Source organism: Cololabis saira, chromosome 6, assembly GCF_033807715.1.
Source record: "Cololabis saira isolate AMF1-May2022 chromosome 6, fColSai1.1, whole genome shotgun sequence".
NCBI classification, from domain to species: domain Eukaryota; kingdom Metazoa; phylum Chordata; class Actinopteri; order Beloniformes; family Belonidae; genus Cololabis; species Cololabis saira.
Window position 1 is genome coordinate 39778379 of NC_084592.1, and position 25448 is coordinate 39803826.

General features: G+C 38.9%; 1 protein-coding gene across 4 annotated transcripts in view; it reads left to right on the forward strand.

Annotated features, from left to right (window-relative positions):
* The first annotated feature begins 369 nt into the window (after positions 1-369).
* Positions 370-25448, forward strand: part of abcb6b (ATP-binding cassette, sub-family B (MDR/TAP), member 6b) — a 51483-nt gene continuing 26404 nt past the window's right edge. For 2 of the 4 annotated variants that reach the window (XM_061724565.1, XM_061724568.1), the window contains exons 1-14: positions 370-565; positions 2894-3080; positions 9604-9696; positions 9854-9930; positions 12079-12194; positions 12270-12391; positions 13252-13361; positions 13636-13701; positions 13788-13913; positions 15205-15281; positions 16494-16557; positions 20143-20228; positions 20637-20694; positions 23559-23663. In XM_061724565.1, coding sequence (XP_061580549.1) covers positions 506-565; positions 2894-3080; positions 9604-9696; positions 9854-9930; positions 12079-12194; positions 12270-12391; positions 13252-13361; positions 13636-13701; positions 13788-13913; positions 15205-15281; positions 16494-16557; positions 20143-20228; positions 20637-20694; positions 23559-23663 — 1347 coding nt within the window. In that variant the 5' untranslated portion in view covers positions 370-505. The remainder of the gene's footprint in view (positions 566-2893; positions 3081-9603; positions 9697-9853; positions 9931-12078; positions 12195-12269; positions 12392-13251; positions 13362-13635; positions 13702-13787; positions 13914-15204; positions 15282-16493; positions 16558-20142; positions 20229-20636; positions 20695-23558; positions 23664-25448) is intronic. The other 2 variants (XM_061724566.1, XM_061724569.1) reach the window with 2 other exon arrangements.

Sequence of the window (25448 nt, forward strand, 5' to 3'; positions counted from 1 at the left end):
TGGACATGGGAGTTCTAAATATTTATATATTTCATAAATTGTTTAGTTCTATTTTTATGGAAGGATATTCAAACATTTGTCCATGTCTGTCAAAAACTAGCTCGCTCACAGTTTTTGAACTGAAAAAAAGAACAACCCACACACACCCACACACACACACACACACCCACACACACCCACAGCCCTGCAGAGCAGGTCAAAACAAATTGCTGACCACAGCTACTTTAAAGTCAAAGCCTGAACCACAACAGAGGTGTGTGTTTTTCTGTGCGTGTGTGTGTGTGTGTGTGTGTGTGTGTGTGTGTGTGTGTGTGTGTGTGTGTGTGTGTGTGTGTGTGTGTGTGTTACTTTAGTCTGAATAACCATCACAGCAGGTCAAACTCTGTGACTAACTGACGCGCAACTAAAGAAATATTTGCAGTAATATCCAGCGTGTAGGTGTTGTCCTGCTGCGGCAGATTTTGTCCTGACAGCAAACAACAAAAACCAACCGGCGGCTGATTACATGGCAGATGTCGTCACGAAGAGTAAACCGGGAGGGAAACGAGGAGCTGTGAATGTTGATGTAAGTTTTTTGTTTACCACATTTCTTCTACCTTCCAGAGACACAGCAGTTGGGGTATTTTAACATAGCACTTGTGTTGGAGAATCAGAGATTTAGGACCTTACCCATCACTAAGGCCGCGTTCAGACTGCAGGCAAATCTGATTCATATCTGATTCCTTCTCATATCCGATTTTCAGGGCTAACTGTCCACACTGTTTTTAGCAATTGTCCAAATCGGATCTGGCTCTGTTCAGACTGGGCCACATCATTGACTGATCTGACGGGTTGCCGTAGCAACGCCGTCGGAGCGGAGGCGTCACCCAGCGCGTGTATTGTGTGACGTCATGTAATTGCGACAACAAAAACAATAACAAGATGGAGCCAGCTCACCACAGATTAATGAGGCATTTAGTTTCTTCCTCTGTCCAAGGACTGCTGTTTTCGGCATCTTCCGACTGCTCCATACCTGTAACGTAGCTCCACAACTCGAAATGGGCGGGTGGTTTGGCGCATGGGTCTGGTCTGGCGTCGCGTAGAGTGACGTCACGGACAGTCAAAACCGATTTGAGTGTTTGGAGCTGTTCAGACTGACTGCCCAAATGCGATATGAAACTACCTTCCGGAGGTGGTTTCGATCTGGTTTGCAAAAATCGTATCTCATGCGGTTTGGGACTGTTCAGACTTCAAAAGACTCATCCAGTTTCAATCTGGATGGGCTAAAAATCGGATATTGGCTGGCAGTCTGAACGCGGCCTAAAGTACTAGCCATCAGATCACGGTTCAGAATGGTAGACTCCTGTGGTCGTACGTGTACAACTGAAGCCTCTGAATGTTGCTTTCAGAGGTTTGGCTGAAGGTTTATCATCCCTTCTCTTGGCTGTTGAGGCCTTGAACTTCGCCGTGTTGCCGTGACTATCACAGCCAGGTCATGACATCTTGGCCACATCTGGTCAATATGACACATGCCATAACTAGGGTTGCCACCTTTCAGAAATAGAAATAAGGGATGCCCTGATTTCAGCAGCGCAGGAGCCAAAAAAAAGCCCCCAAACTTCTAAACTGAATAAAAATGTGTTTATTTTATATGAAAAAACAAAATGCTTTGATTTAAAGTTTAAAGTGCTTTAATAGCATTGAACTTGCATGACTGTACAGACAGCCAACCATACTAGCAACTGAAATATCCTATTCTATGTATGTCCACATCAGCCCAGATGTAATATAGCCTACAGGTGAAGAATATGGTGTAAAAGTTAATTTATTTCAATAATTCAACTAGAATATGGTGTAAAAGTTAATTTATTTCAATAATTCAACTAGAATATAGTGTAAAAGTTAACTTATTTCAATAATTCAACTAGAATATGGTGTAAAAGTTAATTTATTTCAATAATTCAACTAGAATATGGTGTAAAAGTTAATTTATTTCAATAATTCAACTAGAATATGGTGTAAAAGTTAATTTATTTCAATAATTCAACTAGAATATGGTGTAAAAGTTCATTTATTTCAATAATTCAACTAGAATATGGTGTAAAGGTTAATTTATTTCAATAATTCAACTAGAATATGGTGTAAAAGTTCATTTATTTCAATAATTCAACTAGAATATGGTGTAAAGGTTAATTTATTTCAATAATTCAACTAGAATATGGTGTAAAAGTTAATGAAAATACGGTACAAATCGTGTCCCGTATTAGTTCAATACGGGACGCAACATTTTTTTCTCAAATAAAGGACAATTCCGTATTTTACGGGACGGGTGGCAACCCTAGCCATAACCCTTGTTAGGCCTGGCTCATAATTCCCGGGCCACATCTGGCCCACATAACGCCCCGGTTCTGCCAGTGGGCCAAAGGTAGCCCAGCTGTGGCCCAGTTGTTTCCACGTACCTGTCAGTCTTGCTGGTCCTGGTCTCTTTTTCTCCCTGTTGAAGAGAGTCTGATGAAACTTTTTATGGCTACTGAAGTCTACTAATGTTGTCCTGGTGATCGTTGGCTCAAATCGGAGGAATGCTTCCATGTGACCTTTCAAAGGTAGAAAAGGTCAAAGTTTTATTATGTGGAGACATTTTCCCACCTTTTGTTTTCCTCTGAGTGTATTATTTCCTTTGACCTACAGGAGGAGGTATTGAGCAGGGATTTTGCATGGCTTTGCTCACTGACGCGCTGCATCAGCTAAATTTATACACATTTCTTTATGTCTGTGTCTGAACAAACCTGTGTCTGTAAAAGTAATTAAGGCAGAGCAAAGATGACTTCATGTAAAATGACATATATGATGACAACTATCCCTCAGCTTCCACAGACCTCCAGGTGTCAGTCCCTTCCTCTCTCTCCGTCCTCAGATCCAACATTCCTCCTCCCCGTCACCTTCTGTCTGGCAGGGCTTTGGGAGGAAGGTGAGGCTGCTCCTGCCGTACGTTTGGCCCAAAGGCACTTCATCGCTGCAGGGGCTGGTGATGCTGTGCGTGGGCTTGTTGGCGGCAGAGCGGCTGGTTAATGTCCTGGTGCCCATTTACTCCAAAAACATTGGTAAAACCACCACAAAACAGAAACTGAGAAACATTCTTCATGTTAGAAAACAGATGGAATTTAAACTTGAGCAATACTAAGCTTTGGACACATTTTAGACCCCGTCCACACGTAGCCGGGTATTTTTAAATCCGAATATTTCCCCCCTCCGTTTATAAAAAAATTTGCATCCACATTACATCGTTTTTAAAAAAAAAACCCTTCCACACATAACCGAAGATCTGCGTTTTCGACCACATTCAAAAGCATTCTAACCTGTAGATAATCTGCGGCTCCCGGGGAAGCTGCACCTCCGCGGCTCCGCGGTCCCTACGCCGTAGGGTGCGCGTCGCCGCGTACCCTACGGCGTAGCCTCTGTGTCGGTGTAACGCAGTAAGCGGTGGTCAAGAGCAGAGACCATTTATTTAATAAATAGAGAACAGATGCTGGATCATCTGTAGTTCTGTAGTAAATTAAAGTCGCACGTCAGAGCAGATTTGTTGTTGTTTTGGCGCATAATGTGACGTTCGAAAACGAAAAACTCCGGTTGTGTGTGTCTACACGCATCTACATAAACAGAGTTTTCAAAAATCTTCACTTTGCCCGGAGTTTTTTTAAACCTTCGTTTATTTGCGTTTTCGTGTGGATGACAGGTCCAAACGTAGGAAAATATCTCCGGTTTAGCAGATATCCGCAGATATCCGGCTACGTGTGGACGGGGTCTTAATATCACTGTTAACTGGAATTTCGTTGATAAAGCAAGCTTCCAGCAGCTCATACAGCTGAGTGCCTTGTTGCCAGTCTGCTGCATTTTGTTCTTAAAACTCTAGATGGTGGTGCCGTCACATGTTGTCCATGCTGCCTCTCTTGTTGGGGCAGCTTAGGGGAGAATACAGTCTGCAGAACCCTCCTGATGTTACAGAGCTGTGGGGTTGTTATTAACCTCCAACACTTCTGCTGTTGCTTTTAAAATTAACATCTCATTCAAGAAGAAGCATTTCTGCTGTAATATATGATTGTCTTCATCTAACCCCCGGAGATGGTAATTGAGTTTTATCAATAGCCAACCCATCGTCCGTTATGCTTATCCATCCAAAACTTTCTGATTAAAATCAAGTCAAATGTACTTATATAACACATTTAAAACAAGGAGTTGAAATAGTGTTGTACAATACAACAAACAATGTCAACAAGCCAAGCCTTTGAGACATTAAAAACAATTTATTCAAGTTTGAACTGGACCCTGAAACAGACAGGGAGCCAGCGTAAGGAGGCCAGAACAGGACCAACGTGTTCATATTGCAGCAACCCTGCAAGTGCTGCAGCGATGACTGATCGAGAATCAATATACGGTCATCCAAATGAGATGTAATAAAAGCATGGATAACTCTCTCAAAGTCCTGTGAAGGAAAGTCGGCCTTCATCTTCCTGAGAAGTTTAAATCTGATCTTTCCTTTATTAATTCCAGACCGACTTTTAATGAGGAAACAAATTCGCCTCTGCAGGTTTTTGGCTTCAACACGACCGCTTTATTGTCTCAGATTCCAAGAATACCACTGCCATGACGTTAGTTGGAAGTTTCAAGTGTATTTGATTTAAATAGAGCCAACTTATATTGATGAACATTTACCAGAAGATGTTAGCAACGGGCTAACTGTCGTCTCTTCTCCCTCGGACAGGTTGATGGTCCTTTGTAGAAAACAAACCATCAGATAAATGAAACAAAACTAAACCAGTGACATACAGGTCACAAATTATACAAAGCTGTGAACTCGGTTTTCATGTTCCAGAAACCGTATTTTTTGGGAATATTTGTTGAATGAGCTAAGAATCACGAGGTCAGGCATTGCACTTCGTATCAACGCTGTGTTTTAGAGGCGGGAGAGGTGTGTGCAGCTCGTCCCGGTCCACCTGTCCTGTGTGGGACAGAACGGTCTCCTTTAAATCCTGCTCTGGTTGACCCATTTGAATTGTTTGCAGCTGAGGTTTTATACAGAAATAGATCCAGTGTATTCAGCAGCGTTTTCCAAGTTTAGCAGTTCATATGTTTGCAACAGTGAAGATGCATTTTTGGTTTCCTGTTGAAAACCTTCAGAGCCAGTTTCATTTGGTTTTACTATTGTCTTACAATACGATGGCCAACTTGGGGTGGGGGGGGCACTTACCAGCCCACTTTAAGCACCGGTAGTGATGTAATCACCGAGCTAAGATGCGGCTCTGCTGACTGCTTACGTACGTTGTTGTTCCTAACTGAAACGGGACGTGTTCAGTTTTATTCTGCTGATTATCTTTTTTGACAAGATGCTTCAAGCTGAGCTGCGACTCAAAAATCACACCCAAGTATTTAAGTTGTTGCACTACGTCGAGCTGTATCATTATTTGCCATTGGAAAATATACAGTCTTAGGAACATGGAGGTGTAATGTGACACTAAACACGCAGCTGTTAGTCAGTCATCGCATACTTGCAGCTCAAACTCCCCTCTTTTATCTCATTGTTGAACGAATTTGACAAGTTTAGCGCCGTGGAGCTGTTATCGTTTTGAGATGGAACCTTTTTTTGATTCGCACCTCTACTCATGACAGATGTTCTTCCCGTGCTGCCAAAAACCTTCACAGGTCGATCAAGAAGAAAAACCGTGGAGATTCAAGCTCAATGCTTTATCCACTCAGGACCCGTATTCACCTGCTGAAAAAAAAAAAAGCAGTTTCCCACATGTGAGAGCTGAAATTTCACATTTGGGACTCATTTAAGTTAACAGCAGGCTACTTGGGTATAAAAGCGGGCCACCTTGGACCTGTTTTGCGGCCCGCTTGCAGCTCAGATGGGGCGTGCGTATAAATGCTGGCTGAGCGGGTAAACGTGGAGATCGGAATTTGGTGACGAAATAAAGGAATTATCAATTAAATGTGACTGAACTTTGACTGATGTAGTGAGCAATGTAATACATTACTTTTATAATCTGGACCACAAGCAGGGCCGCCTCAAGGGGTGTGCGAACCGTGCGACCGCACGGGGCCTCGCGCCCCAAGGGGCCTCGCGCTATGGGCCGTTTTTTTTTGTTTTTTTTCAATTTTTTTTTTTTTTTCGTTTTTATTTTTCGTTTTTTCCCTTATAAATATCAACAGACACGTTCCATTACAGACCTAAATGTGTACTAGTCTGTGCATATCAATAAATATATGTGCAATGATGCGTGTGTCTGTTGTTCCATACAACTGATCAGACCAAGCGCAGACACAAGGTGCTCTGATCCAGACGGTGGAGTTGGAACAAACTGTCACACAATGTCGAGAGAACGAGACAGATTCAGGAAATTTCCATCAGGGGATGAAAAAAGAAAAAAAATAAAGAAAATGGAAGAGTTTAATGCCTCTCTGAAAGGCTTGTTTGATAAATTTGTTACAAAAATCACAGATCCGACCGGGTCTCAAGCAGCCGTGGGGCCCCGCGTCGAGGCAAGAGATGATGATGAGGCAGGGGAAGGTATCCAGTATTTTGCTAATTGGAGAGTTAAAATTGCACATATAGACACTCAATCCGACCCGAAAAACCCCAAAATTTCTCTCGAGGGCCCCCCCCCGCTATTTCGCACAGGGCCTCACAAATCTCCCAGGCGGCTCTGACCACAAGTAAAGGATAAATATTACTGTTGGACAGAGAAACAATTAATGATGAATATTACGTATCCTAACAGTGATACCTGCGCACAGAAATCAAGTAAGCTTGAAATAAGCGACACATTTACGGGCGAATACAGTATGTTCATTAACATGACAAGTATGCAGTGAATAGTGAAGTGTATTTGCAAGCCTGTTGAGTCTGGTACTGAGGGCCAGTTTGAAAAAGTCTCCTCCTCCTCCTCCTCCTCCTCCTCCTCAAGCCTTCATCTCATCACCTGCACCCTGCTGGCCTGATTTCAGCATGCAGAGCAGAGGCTGTAATTAACGGCAGCTAACGTGGTCCTGCTGGAACCGGTTCAGGACGCACAAAAAGCTTCTCGCTGAGTCCGATGATAACAGATTCAGAGGTCAACCAGACACGCCGACACGCTTTCACTCCACCCTTTTCCTCAGCTACAAAACCGGATATCATAAATCAAATCTTTGAAACAAGACATCAGATTCAACTTGGAGACAACAAATAAATCAGGTTCAGCTTACTTCAAGTTGGAAGTGTTTGAGATGTCAGGCAAAGTTTATGCAGGGAAAGGGTGAGTAAACTGTAAAAAGGGAGCAGAATGAGTTTCAGGGTGGTGATTCAGCGCTCGGCAGGAGGGGGTGACATTATCTGCAGAGGCCTTTTGCACCCTATTTTGTACACAAGTCTGCTTCTCCCACAAGGCAACGACCCAGAAGTCTCCACTTCAGAGGAAGTAGGCGTCCACTTTGTCTTCAGCTGCTTTTCCTTTTCAGTAAAACGGCCATTTGGCTTTTGGATGGACATGAAAGAATGAGCCGGCGCGGTGAGAATGAGGCTGAGTGCTGCTTTGTGGGATGAGGAAGGCGTGGAGAAGGTTTTCATGTGTGTCTGTGTGTGAGAGAGGAGGAGTCGCTGTTGATGTGTGCGTGGGGGGCTTTCAGAGAGGTCACCCCTCCTGCCAGTCATGCTTAGCCAGCATTAGCAGCCTTTTTTGGTGGAGTTAACTCACCGGTACAACGGAGGTTTTGTGTCCTGGTCTGAGCCGCCTCCCAACCACCCCCCTAGTTCCAGGCCGTGATGCAAGAGAGCTGAGAACCCCCCCCCCCCAACATACACACACTGAAAAGTTAAAGAACGCAGACAAAATGATTCAGTCCAGTTCATCTTGAGTCTTATTTGTGTCTCTTTATCTTCTTTTGTCATTCTTCTTCTCCTCCTCATCCTCCGCCTCTGCTTGTTTTCCTCTTTTCGTCCACGTCATTGTGATTCCCACCACTTGTGCAAACGGCAATGAATGTGTTTCTACTGTGAGGAGGTTCGATTAAATCAGAAGCCCGAGTAAGAAGAGCGACAGATTTATTTTAATTTCAAACAGAAGCGAAAGCAGACAGATTTGGTGGTTTGCACCGTCGTCTCACAGCTAGGGTTGCCACCTTTCAGAAATAGAAATAAGGGACGCCCTGATTTCAGCAGCGCAGGAGCCAAAAAAAAAGCCCCAAAACCTCTAAACTGAATAAAAATGTGTTTATTTTATATGAAAAAACTAAATGCTTTGATTTAAAGTTTAAAGTGCTTTAATAGCATTGAACTTGCATGACTGTATAGACAGCCAACCATACTAGCAACTGAAATATCCTCCTATGCTATGTATGTCCACATCAGCCCAGATGTAATATAGCCTACAGGTGAAGAATATGGTGTAAAAGTTAATTTATTTCAATAATTCAACTAGAATATGGTGTAAAAGTTAATTTATTTCAATAATTCAACTAGAATATGGTGTAAAAGTTAATTTATTTCAATAATTCAACTAGAATATGGTGTAAAAGTTAACTTATTTCAATAATTCAACTAGAATATGGTGTAAAGGTTCATTTATTTCAATAATTCAACTAGAATATGGTGTAAAAGTTAATTTATTTCAATAATTTAACTAGAATATGGTGTAAAAGTTAATTTATTTCAATAATTCAACTAGAATATGGTGTAAAAGTTAATTTATTTCAATAATTCAACTAGAATATGGTGTAAAAGTTAACTTATTTCAATAATTCAACTAGAATATGGTGTAAAGGTTCATTTATTTCAATAATTCAACTAGAATATGGTGTAAAAGTTAATTTATTTCAATAATTCAACTAGAATATGGTGTAAAAGTTAATTTATTTCAATAATTCAACTAGAATATGGTGTAAAAGTTAACTTATTTCAATAATTCAACTAGAATATGGTGTAAAGGTTCATTTATTTCAATAATTCAACTAGATTATGGTGTAAAAGTTAATGAAAATACGGTACAAATCGTGTCCCGTATTAGTTCAATACGGGACGCAACATTTTTTTCTCAAATAAAGGACAATTCCGTATTTTACGGGACGGGTGGCAACCCTACTCACAGCTCGAAGCTGACTCAAATCTGGTCTGGGGCCTTTCCGTGCACTAGCAATGTCCTCCACATGCTTTCATGGGTTCTCTCCCGTTTCCCACGACAGTCCAAACACACACATGTTTGGTTATTCTAAATTGACTATATGTCTGTAAACTGGCAACCAGTCCAGTCCATTGCTTATCCCAGCTGCTGGGCTAAGCTCCAGCAGGAACCCGTGACCTTGAATGGGAATAAGCATGTTTAGATGACGCATGGAAATATCTGCACGAGTCCAAATATCAAGCTGTTGGTTGTTCCCGGGTCTACTGTGTCTTAAATTTACATATAAAAGGAAAAGCTGCAAGGAGATGATGTTAAAGTTTAGGTTTGGTACAGGTCCAATGAAAGATACATAATTGAGTCTGTGAAGAAAACTAGTCATAGCATAGAAGACCTGAATAACATCCTCAAAGTGAAGGGATTTTACATGTTTTTTCAAAGGTTATGCTATGAAAACATCAATGTGTGTGTGCAGTGAATGAGCTTTCTGCAGGAGGCCCCTGGACCTCACTGGTTTCCACCGTCTGCATCTACACACTGCTCAAGTTCCTACAGGGAGGAGGAGCAGGTACGTATGTGAGGTATGTTGGTGAAAAGTCATCCTTCGGACAGCAATAGCTGCTACCAAACCTGTATTTCACCTTTTCATCCCCCCAGTTTTGTTTTCCATCCTCCACCTTCGTCTTGTCACTCAGCTTCCGTCTTTGCCTCCCCTGTATCCGAAGGTACTTCCGGTTTCATCAGCAACCTTCGTCAGTTTATGTGGATCAAAGTTCAGCAGTTCACCAGCCGAGGTGTTCAGGTACCCGTCACTTCTTTCCATTCAGCTCCCTTTCATTTCCATCTCCAACTTTCTTCAGTCTCATAATTATTAACAACGTTAAGATTGAAATGTGGAGATTAAAACAATTGTTGAACAAGATGCGTCTAACGCAGGGGTCGGCAACCCAAAATGTTGAAAGAGCCATATTGGACCAAAAACACAAAAAACGAATATGTCTGGAGCCGTAAAAAATGAAAGGTATTGTATCAGCCTTAGAATGAAGACAAATGGTGAAAGGAGAAATGTCGAAAAAAAGTCAAAATGTGGAGAAAAAAGTCAAAATTTAGAGAAAAAAGTCAAAATGTTGAGATTAATGTTGAAGTACAATCTCGAGAAAAAAGTTCAAATGTTGAGTAAAAAGTCGAAATGTTGAGAAAAAAGTCGAAATGTCGAGATTAAGAAGGAAAGGAAAAAGGAAGAAAAAAGTGGAAAAAAGGAAAGAAAGAAGAAAAAAGAAAAAAAAGAAAGAAAAAAAGGAAAAAAAGAGAAAAAAGAGAAAAAAAGAAGAAAAAAGGGAGAAAAAAGGAATAAAAGAAGAAAAAAGCAAAAAAAAACAAGAAAAGAAAGAAAAAAAGGAATAAAAGAGAAAAAAAGAGAAAAGAAAGAGAAAGAAAGAGGAAAAAAAGGAAGAAAAAAAGAAGCAAAACAGAAGAAAAAGGGGAAAAAAAGGAAAAAAAGTGAAACATTTTTGAAAAAGCTCCAGGAGCCACTAGGGCGGCGCTAAAGAGCCGCATGCGGCTCTAGAGCCGCGGGTTGCTGATCCCTGGTCTAACGGAACTAATTTTAAGCAATACTGCTTTGTTCCAAGATCACAAGTGAAAATCGATGATGCAGAAACCCAAACAGCAGATTTATCCTCGTGTGTATTAAAAACAAACTACTGAAGACAGTACTGTTCATCCTTTCAAAGCCACAGTGGTCCTGAGCTTTGGATCTGAAAGAACTGTCATCTTCAAGTCTTTAATGATGGGTTGGGACAGTGTTAAAGGTTGACTGGTGCTGAAGGCCGAAGTCAAAGAACTTTCCAGCCAGGAGTTGCATTGTTTACGAAACATGTGCTATCAAATAACTTCAGGTAACAGTCACAGAGTTAAAAGTACTTCTGTTTTGATTTACCTTTGAGCAAATGTAGACACGTAGATCTTTGTAGATCTTCTGGAGGTTAAGTTGGCACCCTAATCTAGAGTAGACATTTAACTCTGTTTTTTTTGGATTTAGGAAATGGACTAAAATAAACTCCATTCCAGATCCTGTCAGCATACCTGGAGTAGGTGTTACCCCAGACACACTGTTTTAATTTATTTTATTTGTCATATACTCCATAAAACAGATGAGAGTTTTCCAGTGTTTTGTCTGTGGAGGTGAAAGCTGCAGAGTTCCTTGTGGAACTTATACTCACAGCCATTGGGTCTTATCAGTCTGAGGGGCGGGTCTCACTAATAGCTCACATTTTGAATCCAAATCTTCTGTAGGAACAAGTATAAGCTTACATTAAATGTTTTTTCTGCTCTTTTCTATGCAAAACATGTTAATTAAGGAGTTTTCCATGGCCTGTTGGCTTGCCATGTGTTATCTCTGTCTGGTTCTGTGATGGACTGCTGGGTTGTCCAAGTGCACCCCGTCTCTTGCCTGATGGCAGCTTGAGTAGGCACCAACCTTCATGGTTCAGAACAGGATGAAGTGGTTATAGAAAAAATGATGAATATATCCATCCATCTATTTTCCTAATGAATTCATTATTTTTTTCATTTCTCCCTCTTCTGGTACTGCTTTGTCAGATTGAAGTCACCAAAACCCGGTAGTCTGTCAGAGAGTATCAGAGTTAGAAACCAAATTAAAAAAAAATCAGTCTTCCCTTTCTGGTTTCCATGGTGAATTGTCCCATGACAACGATTTACCTCCAACCTGCTGTAGATATGTTTGGCAAAAATGGGTACTCTAAAAGGGTGCATTATTAAAGCACTCTAAGAAACGCTGACCGAGCAGTCGTATATGATGTGTTGGAAGTAAGAAGGAGTTGGTGATATCCGTTTTTTTCCTAATGCATATTACTAATAAATGTGCTTTGCTTCTCTTTTCTGGGCGCAACTCAAGACCTTGCTCTGTCGTTCCCCCTCCACTCTATAGGTGCGTCTGTTTTCTCACCTGCATGGGTTGTCTTTACGTTGGCATCTGGAGAGACACACCGGTGATGTGCTGAGGAGCATTGACCGTGGCACCTCGTCTATCAACAACCTGCTGAGGTGCGACGGGTGGAGGCCTTCAGCTACATCCAGCGGTCCTTAAACCCACCAACATGTGATTGTTTCTGTCTTTAGCTACATCCTGTTCAGTATCCTCCCCACCATCTGTGACATCATCATCGCCATCATCTACTTTGTCTCCTACTTCAGTGTCTGGTTTGGACTCGTTGTTTTCACCTGCATGGTCCTCTACCTCAGTGAGTCTTCCTTTTAGTTCAAGAAAAAAACAACTACTGTATTTTCTGGACTATAAGCCGCTACTTTTTTCATAGGTTTTGAACCATGCGGCTTATACAAAGGTGCGGCTATTCTGTGGATTTTTCTTCCACCACTAGGGGGAGTGCTAACCGGAATTAAAATAAAAACTAAGACTAAATAAATGCAGAGAAGAATACGCTACTTCTTCTTTAGCAGATAGAAGTAGGTAGAAGCAGATTTCAAACAGATAAAAAGATAAATAAATAGCGGTTATTTTCTCTTGGTTCTGTCCCGTTTTAATCAGCAAAGTTGCTGCCGTGTTAAAAGACACTGTTAGGAAAGGATCTATTTAGGTACAAACATGTACAACATTTACAGTTCAAAATCCTTCTGTACATGTAGTAAATATCTAATCTAACAACATAAATATCTGCGGTTTGCATATCTTTTTTTTTTTAAATAGAGCGGATGCGGCTTATATACAGGTGCGGCTTGTATATCTTTTTTTATTATTTTTTTTTAAATAGAGCGGGTGCGGCTTATATACAGGTGCAGCTTATAGTCCAGAAAATACAGTATTATAGCGCAAAAATTACAAAAATAGAAGTACCGGTAGGCTTTTCCACATTTCAAATCATAAATATTGCTGACAGGAGTGTGTAGATCTGCAAATAAAGTTCTAAAACTGCTCTAAACTACAAACACACCTGTTCAACTACTGGTCCATTTTTTTGTAAGAGCCGTACTCAGTTCTTTCATTTTTGTTGATTGTATCTTGCCCTTCAGTGGAAAATGATGTTATGCTTTTTCTTCTCACTACTGCCAAGCTGAGCTTAAGCAGCCTGTTTCCTGTCTGCAGCCTGCACCATCTTGATCACAGAATGGAGAACAAAGTACAGGAGAGAGATGAACAACCAGGACAACAGTGCAAAATCCAGAGCTGTAGACTCGCTGCTCAACTTCGAGACGGTAAGTGGCACCATCACATCCCTGCTGAGGAAGGCGGGAACGCAGTTGTATAAAGTGATTTATGCTATTTTGCCACTTAAGTGGGTTACTCTCTGTAACCTCTGTAGCAGTAGTTACACGCTCAGCAGTATTATAACAGTTCCTTAAGTATATAATACAGCAGCTCATAGTAGCAATGCTTGTTAAAGATGTCTGAGATAAATCTTGAGTTTTTGTCTCAGCTGTTTTAAAGAAAGTCAGTTGAACTCCTGAATGTTTTGCATGTTGCTCGCAGGTAAAATACTACAATGCTGAAAATTATGAAGTCCGCTGCTTTGAAGAAGCCATTTTCAAATATCAGGTGCGTTTTTCATGCTGTCTACCATTTGTATTTCTCCCGTATTTACAGGTCTTCAGATGCACTTAACTGATTTCTCATTTGTGCAGTGGTGCGAATGGAAGAACTCAGCATCTCTCGCTCTGCTGAATCAAACCCAAAACATCATCATCGGATCAGGACTGCTGGCTGGATCGCTGCTCTGTGCCTACATGGTCTCTCACGGACAATTCCAGGTATCGACAAAGGAATGTTTATTCACTGTCAAAATTGACCAAATGCTCACCTCGTAGCGTTTGGTCAACATCATTTGTTGGACTAATTCTGGTGAGAGTAGGACTGCCAGAGTGGGACTGGGTCAGCAGTTCTGTTCGTAGCTATTACAAACAGAATTTGTAGGTGCGGCCAAGAGACAGTTTAGTGGCGTGAGGATGATGTTTCTGCTTTATGTTGATGTGGTTCTCTTGGCTACATGAAGTCATGATCATCAGCTTCATCTTTAGGAAGTTTGGAGCAGGAAAACAGCAGGTGAATCGATCAGTGCAGCACTCTGAGTCTTGGCAGAGGCTAAAAAATGGCAATTTATTCAATTTCATCATCACCATCAATTGTCCCATTTGTAGACATTAAATGCCCTTTTGCTTCAAATGCATATCCCGTTCAAACTTAAAACTGATTTGATTCATGCCATTTTGGTCTCCATGGCAAATGTACACTATTTAAGATCTAATTATAGACTTAAGTTAATTTTAACTCTGGAAAGTTTCTTGAAAATCCCACAGGCGTTTGACTCACACACCGCATAAAAGTTGCTTTTCCGTAAGAACGTAGGTGACTCACCTGTGCCGACCACTGCAGAGAACTATTGAGCCTGTTCATGCATCCTCAGAGATTTAACTCTGTCAATCAGAACCAACACCAAATTAAGATGCACTACAGTGGCAGCAGTGGATGTATGGAATAAATTAGATATAGATTTGAAATTATGTAGAACTTTAACTTTATTTAAAAAAACATTGAAAAGAAGGATGATTTCCTTATATTAAATTAATGAGTGGCTTGATGTTGATTTGGGTATTTATTTATTTATTTAATTGGTGATTTGCTTTGATTTTTTAAGGATGAAGGTAACATGTAGACTGCACCTTTATTTTAAAAATCTTTTATTTTTTGAGGAATGTTTGTTATCCCTACAGAGGCAATTTGTTTTACGGGCAGTCTTTCTCTTACTTTTTGCTTTTATTTTATTAATTTAATTAATCTTTTTGAGGGTAGGCAAATAATAAGCTTTGCTTCAGCCTACCCCTTTTTTCGGTCTAGATGTTATTTGTTTATTTGTATACTGTAAACTTTTTTGTTATGTTTTCTTTGAACAATTGAACGTTTTCTTGTTGTCAGTTTTATTCTTGGTTTTTTATTTATTTTTTTGTGTGTCATGACCGAAAATAAACTAAACTAAACTAAAAAAAAAAAAAGGTTTCACAGCTTTTATTTAATTATACCTGGATGGCTTTTGTTGTCATGCAGGTTGGAGATTACGTTCTGTTTGGAACCTACATCATTCAGCTCTACACACCCCTGAACTGGTTTGGTACCTATTACAGGTGAGGGCAGAAGGACATTTTTCTGGGACTTTAACAGTTTGCAATAATGAGGCGTTACCCCTTCAAACAATTTTCCTGCCAGAGCTTTTACGCTGTGTGTTCTGGGTCGGCTGTGTTCAGAAATCTAAGTAGATTTTTTTTTAAGCAGTGACAGAACTCAAGCCTACAGATCAGGGTTCAACAACATCCTCGTCTCTATTTCTTAAAACACAGCAACCGAAAATGTTCTGTTCTTCTGAAGATGCCTCTGAGCACCAACTGTGACTAAAATACATACCGTGATTGTATATTTTATTCATGCTACATCTGCTAGAGTTGCAGTTTAAAACAAAATTAAATAAACAACACGCTGAATTGGGGACATAAGGCTGCTATTATTTCTTTGACTCATTTTATCATGAAAACGCATGTCACGGATTAATGAGTTAAAAAAGAAAATTAAAAAAAGATCAGCTCCAAGAAGCGTGTTTGTTGTATCGGCGGTGGTGATAAAATATCTTTTGTTTTTTAATTTAAGTGGAAATTTCAAAATTAACTCCAGCTTTAAAAGTCTGGCAGTTCAATAACTACAAGCTGAAACCAATTTATTCAAAGATAATGCACCCTACTGACTTTTTGTTCTCTCAGAAGACCCGAAAGAAGGGAAGCCGGGGTTGGAGCTGCAGGAAGTCCAAAAAGTGCTAAAAGCAGGGGCAACAGAAGCAAAACAAAAGAACAAAACAAAAACAAAAAACGCAGAAGATTTCAAGGAAGACGACAACAGCGACAACAAAAAAGTGCAAAACAAGATTGATTAACAGTGAAAAAAGGAAAGAGAAGACAATGTATAAACTCACAGGGGCTAAGAAGTTAAACCACAACCAACTAAGGAACAGACTTTCAAAATAAAACAGGAAGTAAATTATGAATTAACCAAATTGGGAGAACCAACAATAACAACCCTGCACCAAAGCAGCTCAGTGTTGCTAAACTGCTGACAAAGAAGCTGCAGAGTCTCAAAGTTGTCTCAAATATCCCATAATTACTGAGTTTTTAATTCTTTCTTAACCTTTACACTTCACCACAACAGATTTTTAATACAGTCTGATTTTGATAGCGAAGATGAAACCATGGAATTACCACCACTTTAAAGAAAACTATGCAAATGATTCTAGCCCTTTAAATCACCAAAGCACCGCTGTGAAAGTGTTTGAGTGTCATTTGTGTCTGCAGGCTGATCCAAAGTGCGTTTGTCGACATGGAGAACATGATGTCGCTGCTGGCAGAGCACAGAGAGGTGAGGCACGAGTCAAATTCCTGTTGTTCTGGTCTGACAAAAACTGTCAGAATGAGGTTTTGGTGGACCCCGTTGCAAGAGATCAAAATTAGTTAAACAATAGTTCTTCATTCAATCAAAACAACTGCCCATAGAAGCATATTCAAGTCGCAAGAAACAGAGCAAAGTACCAATTTATATATATACACGGGGGTCTGTCAAACCATCAGGTGGTACCCTGGTTGCCACCTTTCAGAAATAGAAATAAGGGACGCCCTGATTTTAGCAGCGCAGGAGCCAAAAAAAAGCCCCAAAACTTCTAAACTGAATAAAAATGTGTTTATTTTATATGAAAAAACAAAATGCTTTGATTTAAAGTTTAAAGTGCTTTAATAGCATTGAACTTGCATGACTGTAGAGACAGACAACCATACTAGCAACTGAAATAGCCTCCTATTCTATGTATGTCCACATCAGCCAAGGTGTAGAATTTAGCTACAGGTGAAGAATATGGTGTAAAAGTTAATTTATTTCAATAATTCAACTAGAATATGGTGTAAAAGTTAATTTATTTCAATAATTCAACTAGAATATGGTGTAAAAGTTAACTTATTTCAATAATTCAACTAGAATATGGTGTAAACTATTTCAATAATTCAACTAGAATATGGTGTAAAAGTTACTTATTTCAATAATTCAACTAGAATATGGTGTAAAGGTTAATTTATTTCAATAATTCAACTAGAATATGGTGTAAAAGTTAATGAAAATACGGTACAAATCGTGTCCCGTATTAGTACAATACGGGACGTAACATTTTTTTCTCAAATAAAGGACAATTCCGTATTTTACGGGACGGGTGGCAACCCTAGGTGGTACGGTCAGATACAATTATATACAGGGGAAATAATCAAGGGAGAACGCAAAAGGTAGAGGAAGAGTAGGAAAGAACAAATGCAAAAAAGTGTTAAGAGTTAAAGTTTTAAAGAAAGACCACAAGAAAACCAGAAATCTTGAAGTTTGAGCGCTTTAAGTTGATTGAGCTGCTGATGAATTGATCCTCAGGGGGAAAATGGTTTGCAGTTCCATTATTGTTGATAACAGTAAAATTAGATTTTTTTGACAGAGCTGGGGAACTTAAAAAATACAGTTTAATCCACTTTTAGATTCACAGTGTATGCAATTACGAGACAGTATTTGTTTAGGTCAACATGAAAAGTAACTACTGCTTTACCTTTTGACTATTACTGTAACTGAGTTACAGTTAAACTGGTTCTGATAGAAAAAACAAGCAAATCTGCTTTTAAGAAACGTAAAAGCATTAATTATGACAGATGAGTACCACTCGACTTCCGCTCACAAAAAGTCTCACACAGTCAGGAGTTGGTAGATTAGGAGGTCAAAAAGTGTTTGTGTGCAACTTTGTGTGTACTTGTGCTCTTATACACACTCTAAAACTCAAGTCTGTGTGTGTCTGAATGTAGTTTTGGTTGTGTGTGTGTTTTGGTGGGAAAAGGCGTCCTCCGGCTGCCTCACTAAAGCGCCCTACATTCACAGACCCTTGATATGGTAAACAGCCGCATGAATGTAGACAAAAGCATTTGAGCACCTTAAAAACACAGCGACCCTTTTCTTCAGCTTGGGAAACTGCAGACGAGGAGGAGGAGGAGGATGAAGATAGACGGGCTGTAGACACTGGTGGTCATAAAATGTAAATGGCGTATAAAGAGGTGAAGAGTTAAAGAAAATGAGACTGGTAGAGAGAGAAATAAAGTGAATGTGTGCAAATGAAAAAAAATTATTAACTAAATCTGACATTCTGACAGAAGCCACTGATTTATAACAGAATAGCAAAGATTCACAATAAAGCAACACATACAGGGCAAGGAAATCTACAACCATGTACAAAAACCCCCCCAGACTTAACCATCTATGTCATGGTTTGGATGAGTTGGACCCAGATGCAGGAGACGCAGGTGGCAGGATTCCAAACACAAAAATAACCTGAACTTGACGGAAACTCCCAAAAAACACGACATGAGACGTGGTGGAGATAACTTTGGAACGGTAGGGAGAAAGGGAGAGACAAGACAAGATATACACAGAGGGCTTGATGAGACACAGGTGCAAACGATCAGGGCAGACGGGAGCAAGGGAAGTCAGGACAAAACTAACACAAGGACATGGTGTTTCAAAATAAAATACAAAAACCATGACAAAACCCAAAACTGTGACAACCTACAGTGGGTACAGAAAGTATTTAGACCCCTTCTCTTCCTGTCTCTTAACTCTTAATCCACAAGTACAATGTCAGATTTGATGATGCTGGTGCTGAGTAGCTAAAGTGATGACTCATTAGCTAGTTGTCATTGTTTTCTTTTTACTTCTTTTGTTTAGTGTTTCTCTTTTTTATAACTTGGTTAAATCTTGAGAATAAAACTACTTTATAAGAATTTAGAGTTTGAATGATAAAAGGTCACGCATCACTAGGGTTGCCACCCGTCCCGTAAAATACGGAATTGTCCTTTAGTTGAGAAAAAAATGTTGCGTCCCGTATTGAACTAATACGGGACACGATTTGTACCGTATTTTCATTAGCTTTTACACCATATTCTAGTTGAATTATTGAAATAAATTAACCTTTACACCATATTCTAGTTGAATTATTGAAATAAATTAACTTTTACACCATATTCTAGTTGAATTATTGAAATAAATTAACCTTTACACCATATTCTAGTTGAATTATTGAAATAAATTAACTTTTACACCATATTCTAGTTGAATTATTGAAATAAGTTAACTTTTACACCATATTCTAGTTGAATTATTGAAATAAATTAACTTTTACACCATATTCTAGTTGAAATATTGAAATAAATTAACTTTTACACCATATTCTAGTTGAATTATTGAAACAAGTTAACTTTTACACCATATTCTAGTTGAATTATTGAAATAAATTAACCTTTACATCATATTCTAGTTGAATTATTGAAACAAGTTAACTTTTACACCATATTCTAGTTGAATTATTGAAATAAATTAACTTTTACACCATATTCTTCACCTGTAGGCTATATTACATCTTGGCTGATGTGGACATACGTAGCATAGGAGGCTATTTCAGTTGCTAGTATGGTTGGCTGTCTCTACAGTCATGCAAGTTCAATGCTATTAAAGCACTTTAAACTTTAAATCAAAGCATTTTGTTTGTTTGTTTTTTCATATAAAATAAACAAATTTTTATTCAGTTTAGAAGTTTTGGGGCTTTTTTTTTGGCTCCTGCGCTGCTGAAATCAGGGCGTCCCTTATTTCTATTTCTGAAAGGTGGCAACCCTACGCATCACAGAGTCAGGCCGGTGTGTTGACAGCTAAATGGAGACGTCCCTGACGTCCCCACGTGGGACCTACAAACATAGTTAACTTTTCATTTTTCTGTCAGAGGTACACATGAAGCTTCACTCTCTGTTTTGTTGTTCTTCTTCTTGTCTTTGCTACCCTATCACCCACCCCGACCACTCTGCCTCTCTCTTCCATATCTCTTCTTCCTTGAATCCCGATTTCCTCCCTCTCTTCTTCTTCTTTTCCTCCTCTTCCTCGCAGGTGGAGGATGCTGACGATGCACAGGACCTGCAGCTCACAGCAGGTCAGGTGGAGTTTCAGAGGGTCTGTTTCAGCTACGTTCCCGGGTGTGTGGCCAACAAAAGATCTGATTCCCCGCTACATACAAGCTGCGTAAAATGAAATGCTTGAAAGAGAGGATGTTTTTGTTTTTTGGCTGCGCTTCAGTGTGTTTGTCCAGCTTCACAAGTCTTAAAACATCTGTTTACCATCAGCTGGAGGACAATAATGACTTTGAGATGCTGAGTGTGTTCACCTGCCTGTGCAGAACCATTTATGTTTAAATTAACTGACAAGAAGGAGCAGATGTGCAGAGGGGAAGAGCTCCAGTATCGATATATGATAAATCATGAACGTTAGTGATTTCACACTGATCTTTAATGAACTGGACTCTTCTTCCCTTCTCTGCCCCTGGCTTTGGGAATAAACAGAGTTAATTTACATTCCGTCTGTTTCTGTTTTGTGTTTGAATGCAGCACCGAGGTTCTCCAGGATGTGTCGTTCACATTGGAGGCAGGACAGACTGTCGCTCTGGTATGTTCTCCTCCGAGCACCATGTCTACACCCCTGCCATCTATAAACTAGCACCCAAATTTATTTCTGAAACATGTCAGGGAAGAAATAAACATTGCATCTCATTGCAAATCTGAAATATTGTGATATAATCGATATAATATAAATCATTTTTGTAGGAAATAATATGCAGAGCTCAAACTCGCTTTGAAACAGACTTTAGCACATTGATGGCGTAACAGCTAACAGAGTGAAACATCCGTTTCTTTGAGCAAAAAGGAAGTACTCTTTGAATGTCCCCTGGTGTCTTTTCCCTAAATGTATATCCAAAACCGGTCTCCTCAACCCATCACGGAGATGATTTAAACCATCCCTGGAGTTAACTGACCATTTGTAAATTGTGCTTCGGATTTAGTGGAAAGTGTCACCGCTGAGTCGGATCAGAAGCTTATTTAAGCTTCCTGTGGCTTTCGAGACTCCACACACGTAAACCGGAGATCCAGCCAACTTAATGTTTGTTGTGACGCTGCCGTTATATTAAGCTTCCATCTTGGCTGCTTGAACCTGGCCCCAGATCGTGCTAGCTTGCTTTGAGCACCCAAAGAAACCTCTTTTTCCTGCTTTCTGCACAGCAGTATCTATTAAACTATTCTTTTAACTTTTAACTTCTTTAAACTATTCTAAAGTTGCTTGCTGAAGAAAATCTTCCCCTCTACATTTAAAAGAGAAAACTTCTGGACCTGGCGGAAGTTTGAAGACCCGGCTTGATGATGGAACTAGCTAGCGATGGGCTAAAAGCATGTGTTTCATGAGTAGGGTTGCCACCTTTCAGAAATAGAAATAAGGGACGCCCTGATTTCAGCAGCGCAGGAGCCAAAAAAAAAGCCCCAAAACTTCTGAACTGAATAAAAATGTGTTTATTTTATATGAAAAAACTAAATGCTTTGATTTAAAGTTTAAAGTGCTTTAATAGCATTGAACTTGCATGACTGTACAGACAGACAACCATACTAGCAACTGAAATATCCTCCTATGCTATGTATGTCCACATCAGCCCAGATGTAGAATATAGCCTACAGGTGAAGAATATGGTGTAAAAGTTAATTTATTTCAATAATTCAACTAGAATATGGTGTAAAAGTTAATTTATTTCAATAATTCAACTAGAATATGGTGTAAAAGTTAATTTATTTCAATAATTCAACTAGAATATGGTGTAAAGGTTCATTTATTTCAATAATTCAACTAGAATATGGTGTAAAGGTTAATTTATTTCAATAATTCAACTAGAATATGGTGTAAAAGTTAATGAAAATACGGTACAAATCGTGTCCCGTATTAGTTCAATACGGGACGCAACATTTTTTTCTCAAATAAAGGACAATTCCGTATTTTACGGGACGGTTGGCAAGCCTATTCATGAGATATATACTGACAAATATTATTATTTTTATTATTATTATTATTATTATGTCTCTGAAGACTCCGTCATGAGGACACCCTGCTTTCAGACAATAAATCAAAACAATTGAAAATCAAAATCAATTGGAGATCTTAATCTCGAATAAAGCTTGGTTTAAATGTGTATAGCATTTGAAGTACAGTAGCATTTGAAATGCTACTCAAAGCTCCTTGACCCGTTCATGAACTCCAAGCTTGGCTGGGAAACCCAACTAATCACGTGCCGCCACTGAAACGCGTTGTCCGTGGTTCCTCAGACTAGTTAAAAAAGCAGCTCTATGTTCTGAGATGGACAGAAGGACTGGGACCGACTGCTGGTCCAGAACTAAGCGTCCCTGCTCCTTTGACCTTTGACCTGTTTGTCCTAATCAACCATTATGCAAAATTCCCATAAATGGGATTGTGTGTCTCTGTGAAACAGATAAATGTGAATCTCTGGATGAAACAGTTAACTATGGTCACGTTAACAACATTGTGGCAAATAAAACGTAAATAGGGACAAAAGGTGCAATCCCCTGCTTTTACGGTGTAGGATTAATGAGTTATTTTCTCTTCAGACAACTTTGGAGGCTAAAAAGACTTCAGCAAAGGAACCACCGCCTCCTCCGACAGTCCCCTGTCCTCCAGGTGCACTTTAGGAATCCAAATGTGCTTCAAACTATTTTGCTGAGAATTTGTGGTTCGAAACATGCTTTTCATTTTACTCCTCGTGGATGTTTTCTCCATAAACATCGAGGAACGAGAGTACTTCCTGCTTTAAATGACTTTACTGGTTAATGCGGGAAAATGCGATAGAAGTTATAAAAGTTAAAAGTTTTCATATAAATAAATGATTAAAATTAATTAATTAAATGATCAATGAGAGAATTAATGAAAAGATAAATAAACACGTGTCATAAAGAGGAAGGGAAAATTACTTTTAAAATAAAAAAAAAATCAAATATCTTTAAATATATTTAATATATATTTCAAATATGAAAAATAACGTGTTTACATACAATAAGGAAACATATTTAGAAATGTTTAAATAAATAAACAAAAATAGATAATAAAATGTTTTTAAATATTCCTTTGGACAGTAGATTTAAACATTTAATTATCTAAGTTTTATTCTTGGCTATTTATTTTCCAAGACATTTACTGAGACATGACAGGTGTTAATAGGTGTTTCATCAGCCTTCATTTTTTCACATATAGATGACATTTTCATTTGAATATCCAGACAAAATGAGCACATTCATGACCCCTGTGGTTCATAGATGGAGGCGATGGTATTCAGGTGCAGTGATCCTGGAATCAGACATCTTAAATCTGCATTAATAACCGAGGTGTTTCGTCAGAACAGCTGATTATTTCTTCATCAACTTGAGAAGCGTTGCTGTGCCAGATGTTACAACTTAGAAGTGAGCGTTGTGTTTGTGCAGGTGGGACCGTCCGGATCCGGGAAAAGCTCCATCCTGCGTCTCCTATTCAGGTTCTATGACCCTCAGGGCGGCTGCATCCGCGTCGACGGGCAGGACATCTCCAGGGTAAAGCCACGTGCATGTAATTTTCTTCATTTTCTGTAGCCGTTGATGTAAAAACTTATGTTTTTTAATCAGACAGTAAATCATTGATCGTCATTAAACCGTGCTGTGAGAATTTGCAGTCAGAAACATTTAACTGGCTTGAGCTGGATTGGTGTAGGTAGTCTACGTAGCTGCTGCTGCTGACAAACATATACTCCTCTAAATCCATCTATTTATCAGCTAGATCACAGGTCGGCAACCCTTGGCTCTTAAGCGCCGCCCTGGTGGCTCCCTGGAGCTTTTTCAAAAATGTTGACCTTTTTTTTCCATTTTTTTCTTCTTTTTTTTTGTTTTTTTTTGTTTTTTTTCTTCTTTTTTTGTCTTTTCTTGTCTTCTTTTTTCCTTTTTTTCCTTTTTTTCTTTTTTCTCTCTTTTTTCTTCCTTTTTCCTTTCCTTTTTAATCTCGACATTTCGACTTTTTTCTCGAAATTTTGACTTTTTTCTCGTCATTTCGACTCTTCACAAAATTCTGATTATTTCCTTGACATTTCAACTTTTTTCAACATTTTGACTTTTTTCTCGACATTTCCACTTTTTTTCACAAAATTCAGATTATTTCCTTGACATTTCAACTTTTTTCTCAACATTTTGACTTTTTTCTCGACATTTCTACTTTTTTCACAAAATTCTGATTATTTCCTCGACATTTCGACTTTTTTCTCGACATTTCTAAGGCTTATACATACAAGACTTTTCATTTTTTGCGGCTCCAGACATATTTTTTTTTTTATGTTTTTGGTTCAATATGGCTCTTTCAACATTTTGGGTTGCCGACCCCTGAGCTAGATGCTTTATGGCATCTTATTATTTTGAATGATGGGTAATTGTTGTCCCATCCTCCCCACCACCACACCTCCTCCTCCATGCTCCCCAACTGGAACCACAGACGCAGATATCTGTCCAGCCTCTCTGCATCCAGGCTTTCTTTACTGGTGTTCCTCCTCTTCCTCTGGGCTTCCACATCCATGGCTTCTCTGCAGTGCATCTACCATGAAGGACTGATTGATACACTGATACAAATATTGTGCTTGATCTACTTAAAAAAATAAGTCAACTTTTTGCATGAGATTATTATGTAGATCAAGAAAGACTAGTCTTTGTATAAACTACTTAATTTTTTGTATGTAGATAATACATTTTGCAAGTACAGTCAACTTAATTGTGTTAAGTTTACTTTATTTACCAAAATTAAGTTCACTTTATTTACCAAAATTACTTGCAAATGAATTTTGTACATACTAAAAATTAAGTAGTTTATACAAAGACTAGTCTTTCTTGATCTACATAAAAATCTCATGCGAAAAAGTTGCCTTAATCTTTTTAAAGTAGATCAAGCAAGATATTTTTTAATGTGGTGTTCTACTTAAACAAATAAAGCATGTTTCATCTAAAACGTTGGTCAATCTGCCCAATAGATTAAAATTGTTAAAGGAAAGGTAAATACAACAAGATCATTGCTTGTTGTTTGTGTGTAAATGAAAAGATTGCCTGGGATTACATAAATACTGCTTGTTAAGGAAAAAATGCACAATGTCTTGTTTTTTGAAAAAATGCAGTTTAAGTTCAAAACTAGATGTATTCATGTAAAGCAACAAACTTCATTTTTAATTGTTAAAATCACAGGTTTAAATATTTTATATTTACATGCGCTTAGATTAATTTTTTTCAGTGTACGATCTCCTCCAAGAGCTCACGCTGACATCTCTGCTCTGCTGGAACATTGAAATCACAGACCTGAAACTAATC